At 39.6% G+C, this 6,000-nt stretch overlaps 1 protein-coding gene across 3 annotated transcripts in view; it reads right to left on the bottom strand.

Annotated features, from left to right (window-relative positions):
- Dcaf1 (DDB1 and CUL4 associated factor 1) overlaps window positions 1–6,000 on the bottom strand; it is a 77,490-nt gene that overhangs the window by 33,818 nt on the left and 37,672 nt on the right. For all 3 annotated transcript variants that reach the window (XM_004625145.2, XM_023706323.1, XM_023706320.1), the window contains 3 exons: window positions 3,667–3,791; window positions 1,305–2,568; window positions 273–471 (listed from right to left, as the gene is read on the bottom strand). In XM_004625145.2, coding sequence (XP_004625202.1) covers window positions 273–471; window positions 1,305–2,568; window positions 3,667–3,791 — 1,588 coding nt within the window. The remainder of the gene's footprint in view (window positions 1–272; window positions 472–1,304; window positions 2,569–3,666; window positions 3,792–6,000) is intronic.

The following is a 6,000-nucleotide window of genomic DNA, read 5'->3' on the forward strand; positions in this document are numbered from 1 at the left end:
TTCTAATGGTGTTTGTAAATAGGATCACAAGTCCACATCTTGTACAGCAATTAACCACTAAGAAGAATATATGCAGTGTATTATTTGTTGAAACTGTACTTCTGATTTGATTTGAAACTGTCTCATTGCTATCAATAAAACTTTTTATCAATAAAACTTTGAGGAAAAAAAAAAAAAAAGTAAGCCAAAGGAAAAGAATAAGAGTCCTTTATTCCATCCAGTTTATCAACCCATCTTAAAATAACTCACAGCATCCAGGGAAAGGATCTTACCCTGGAAGGTTCAAGGTGTGTGATGGCAGAGTTGTGACAGTTATAGCTGGCTTCCTCCTGTCCACTAAACACATTGTAGAGCTTCAGCTGCCCCGTGCAGGTGCCAAGCATCAGGAACCGTTCCCGTGCTGAGAATGCACAGCAGGTGAAGCCACTCTCATCTTCATTTGCTTCCCGGAACACTGAAATAGGACGAAATCTAAGGAAAAAAAAAAAAGACTCAGAGACAAAAAATGTGCAAAAATTCTGAAAACTCTGCTAGAAGAGAAAAAAGAAAAACACAGAACATTATATTTAGAAAAATGAATTGTTTTGCAATATCATAACTGTCATTGGTTCACTTTCATAAATTTAAAAATTTCCACGTTAAAAGCCTGTTATTCCTTGTAAGAATTGTAAAGGATCAAATGAAAAATTTAGGTCAGCATAAAGACATGTTGGGGCGCAAGGGAGACAGCTCAGTAGAATAAGCACTTCCCTGGCAAGCGCAAGGGCCTGAGTTCAATTCTCAGTTCCAGAAAAAAAAAAAAAAAAAGACATGTTTGGAAGCCTAAAAGGGACGTGTATTCTGTATATTTCAGAAAATACATTGGTGATCAAAACAGCAAAAAGTCTAGGGATGTAGCTCAGTGGAATAAGTGCTTGCCTGGCAAGCACAAGGTCCTGAGTTCCATCCCCAGCACCACCAAAAAAATTCGGGCTGGAGAGATAGCTCAGTAGACTAAGCGCTTGTCTGGCAAGCACAAGGGCCTGAGTTCAATTCCTGGTTCTGCCACACACCAAAAAAAAAAAAAAAAAAAAAACAGCAAAAAGTATTGCAATGCATTTTCAATAATCACACAAACAGTTCATGGTTGAGAAAAGGTGGTATACTTACTTCATTCATGACATCACTCAAGTTACAATCAGGGATATTTCAGCCCAACATATGGCCTTCACAACTGATCGTTCTATGCTGATACTATACTTCCCACTTGATTTAAATAGAAGAATCAGTCCAATTTCCAGGAAGTGAGGGGGACCATTCCTTACCTGCTAAAGATAAGGTGCCTATCAAAGCATCCGCCATCTACCCCTCCGTATTTTGGAAATGAAGCCCTGCGGTTTAGCCTTGAGGTAAAGTTTATTGGCGCTTGCCGCCTCTGTTTTGGCTCAGGACACTGGTGTGGAGTAAAGAGAGAGAAAGGTGGGCAGGTGGCAACTGGGTTCTTGCAGCGAGCATGTTGCTCTCTGAGATATTCTGTGATGATACTGTCCAGTGTAGGTGGGGAAGGAAGATGCCTGTCCAACTGCTTTTTTATGGCTGGGCTCTGGCTGTAGGCACCATGGTCCGACTTCTGCCGCAACACTCTAATTTTCCTACCATTGCAGGGTGATGGCCTCTCTCGGATAAAACTAATCCTACCAATCAAAGGGGAGTTGCCTGTATAAGATGGGCCAGGCAAAGCTAGTGAACCCTGGGGCGGCCGTGGCTGAGGATGAGTAGTAGGGGCAGAAGGAGCAGAGGCACCCACAGCAGCATGGCTGCCTAGGCGAGTTGCAATGCCATTGGCAATACGAGGGGTCCGGGGAAGAGAGACAGGAGAAGCAGCAGCAGTTACTGGAGTGAAAGCAGAAGAATGGGAGGCAGCAGTCATGGGTAGGTCAGCTTCTTTTGTCAGCACAGTTGCTGTCTCTCCGAGCCCTTTAGAAATGAGATGGTTTCTTATCAACAGAAGCAGTTCTTTCTCAGGGAAGGAGATCCTTGACTGGGCAACAACATCTGCTTTCTGTAATCGTGCCAAAGACACATCAGTGCCAATTAGAAGCGGCTTTCCAGACACCCTTTCAATGAGCTCAGCAGCATATTTGCAGAATTTGACGTGGTCACTGCGCTTGTCCTGAAGTACAGGTTCCTTCATCAGCTGCTGGATCTGGCAGCTGCTGAAAAGTGGCAGTTTGCTGATAATCTGCCTGACAGTACTACTACGAGATAAGCCCACCAAGGCCTTGCAGGCGAGGGCCCGGATCTGGTCTGCATCTGTGATGGGCATCTTGATGGACAGTAAGGACAGAAGCACCTTGATGCCATTATTGGATTGGACCACATTCCACATCTTGGCCAGGGTGTGCTCACTGCTCTTAGGTGTCTGAGGCAGCTTTCTCCGAGGAGTTCCAGAAATAAATTTGCCAATACTGGATATTCGGTTATCTGGGCCACATACACAATTGATGATAATTTGAAGCGCTGACTTCTGAATTTCAGCATCATGGATGAAGAACTCACCCTCAGCCACTCCCAAAATAATGCTGATACCTATGAGGGGGAGGGAGAAATTACATTATTCCTTATAAAAACAGCTAACTTCACAAGTTGTTTCTCAATCTAAATCTAGATTTCATTTTTTTCTATTAAAAAAACTACTTAATTTAAATATATACACACACATATATATGTGGAACCATTTGTATAAAATACAATCAGTTATATTAAAGTGCGTTGGGGCTGGGGAGATGGCTCAGTGGAATAAGCACTTCCCTGTCAAACGCAAGGCCCTGAGTTCAATCCCAGGTTCCGCCAAAAGAAAAAAAAAAAAAAAAAGGAAACATTATATTAAAGCGTGTGTCCATAATGCAATACACTATATAAAGCTAGTAAGTAGAAGAATGGGACTAGGAACGTAGTTTAATGTTAAAAAGAACTTGCTCTGGGTAAGATCCAGGACTGCAAGGTTTGGAGGGCAGACATAAACATTAGAAAACTGATGTCACTGTATTATGGGGAAGTCACCAAGGTTGATATACAATTTTACCTGAATAAAGGGTACAAAATTAGTGGAAATAAATTTAAATCTTTTGCAGAAAATAAAGGAAACCCGCAGAAAAGTGGAAGGGCTAGGGTGAAGAGGAGTCAAGAAAGTACCACACCTTTGGGCTTTCTCTCCCAAGTGGTGCATACTAGGACTCATAGCCAATCACTATTTTGCACACTTACTTCAGAAACACCCTTGTAAGTCTGTTCTAATTATTTTCAAACAAAGGTTATTTTCTTTTATTCTGGCTATATGATAGCTTCCACCAATTTACTGAATATTTTTAGTAGAGCTGCTTAGGTATTTTACAGTTGACCCTAAACCATTATTATCATAAACCTTATTTTTAGAACCAAACACCACCACTAAGGTTTTTGGGAATGTATACACACCATTATAGCAGAAATATTTCAAGCAAAAACCTCACACTTACTAGATTCATATAACTCCCCTATGCAAAACTGTATGGCACTAGTTACAAGGGATAAGCAAAACATACTCTATTACCTTCTAATACACCAAAACAACATCAAATAACCACAACCAGAATAGCAAAGGAAAACAAATTCACATAAAACAACAACAAAAAAGGCACTACTTACCTACAGTGGACACCGTAGAACCAGCCTCATCCAGTACATCTACTGATTCTGCCAACTGAAGCTGTATTTTTGGCACCACAGTGAGAATAGCCAGGACATCCAAAGCAAAACGCACAGTGTCATTCCTGGACAGGAAAAACAATTAGTCCAAGAGAAAATACAATGAATAATAGTAACAACGTGGAAGAACACCACATGTATGAGTTCATCATTTGTGTTAGTGTCAAGAGAGGACAAATCACCATGAAATTACTTCCAAAAACCAGTCATGGAATTTTTACCTATCAAACTTCTACTATTAAAAAACATAGATGTTTTTCAAATGGGAAGCAAACCAAAGGACAGAGGAAAGAAAGGAAAAAGAAAAAAAAATTAAAGAGGTGTTATGCACAGGTACCAACTCCCCACTATGAATGTAATCATTATGTTCTACAAACACATGGAGAAAAAAATTATTTTAAAAATTCTCAATCTTGTTGAGGTTACACAGAACTCTTAAGTAAAATCTGGCTAGGAAGTGTGGGCTATACAGTGAATTTAAGGTCAGTCTAAATATACATAGGTGAGACACTATTTCAAAAAATGAAAAAAGTAATCTGGGATAGGCTTGTAATCCCAGCACTCAGGAGGTTGAGACACACAGGAGACTGCTACAAGTTCAACACCAGCCTCAACTATATTTATATTATTATTATTATTATTATTATTACTACTACTACTACTACTACTACTACTACTACTAATTTCATTTAATCCTTGTGGTACTACTACTACTACTACTACTACTACTACTTTCATTTTTATCCTTGTGGTACTAGGGATAGAACTCAGGTCCTTGCACTTGCCAAGCAGGCACTTATTCTGCTGATCTATCTCCCCAGCCCACGAGCCTCAACTATAAAGCGAAACCCTATCTCAAGAAAACAAATAATAAACATTAAAAATCTGAAGAATCACATACAGACAAGAAGACAGAAAAATGAAAACTCCTATATATTGGATGGTGGGAGAATACAATGGACAATGGTTAAAATCATTTTAAAAATGATCTTGCTGCCTGGCATTGTGGTACATGTCTGTAATCTCAGCACTCTGTAAGATTAAGACAAGAGGATTGCCATGAGTCTGAGGCCTGCCTGGGCTACATAAACAAATTCAAGGCTAGTGTGTACTACAAAGCTTGCCTCAAAAATAACAACAAAAAGAAAAAAACACAACAAAACAAAAATAAAATAAAAACACCCCTCAAAAAAACTCGCAATCCTGCTCTACGTGGTAGCACAAACCTATGATCCCAGTACACGGGAGGCTGAGGCAGGAGAATTACTGCAAGTTTGAGGGCAGCTCCAGCTACATACTGAGTTCAAGACCAGCCTGAACTACATAAGCCAAAATACTTTAAAAATTAAACATAAAAAATGAAACCAATCAGATAATACCCAATAAAGGTGAGAATGCAGACATTCTAAAACGCAGGTTCTATACATCATATCCTCAAGGGAGGCTATAAAAGGAAGTTCACAGTATCATTTACTTACTAGAAGACACTAAATGAGAAGGGGAATAAACTATATATATATACCAGTTAAATATTAACAATGTATAAATTTCACAAACATTAAGGATAGAAAAAGTTGCAAAGGATGCATATACAAAAACATGAAAATAACTTAAAAACATATAATATATTATTGTTTATAGATATGCAGAAATACATAAAAACATACAAGAAAAGAACACACTCCAAATGCAGACTGGTTACTCTGAGGTATAAAAAGAAAAGAAAATGAAGAAAAACTAAACACAACATGCCCTAGCAAAAGATGAGTTCAAAAGAGTTATTACAATATGCTCTGTACCTTTCTCTACTTTGAAAATTTTAATTAATTTTTTTTTTTTTTGGTACCAGGGATTGAACTCGGCACCCTGCTCTTGCCAGGCACACACTTACTCTACTGAGCTGTCCTCCCTAGCCATTTTAATTTTAAAGTATTTGGTACACAGTCTCACTACACAGCTCAGACCTGTAGTGATCCTATTTTCAACCTCACCACTGCTGGGATTACAGGCATGTGCCACCATGCCTGGTGTTAGTGGCTGGCTCAGCAAGCCCAAGGGCAGGGCCAGAGCAGCATGTGGTGCTGGGCAGCAAACCGCAGTCCCTACGCTTGCCTAAGCAGGCGCTTAGTCCACTGAGCTATCATGTCAGCCAAAAAAATTTACTTTTTAAAAATAAAAGTTGATGAACAGGGAGATGGCTCAGTGGAATAAGCGCTTCCCTGGCAAGAGCAAGGGCCTGAGTTCAATCCCCAGTTCCATAAAAATAAATAAATA

This window comes from Octodon degus, unplaced genomic scaffold (genome assembly GCF_000260255.1).
Source record: "Octodon degus isolate 3935 unplaced genomic scaffold, OctDeg1.0 scaffold00008, whole genome shotgun sequence".
NCBI classification, from domain to species: domain Eukaryota; kingdom Metazoa; phylum Chordata; class Mammalia; order Rodentia; family Octodontidae; genus Octodon; species Octodon degus.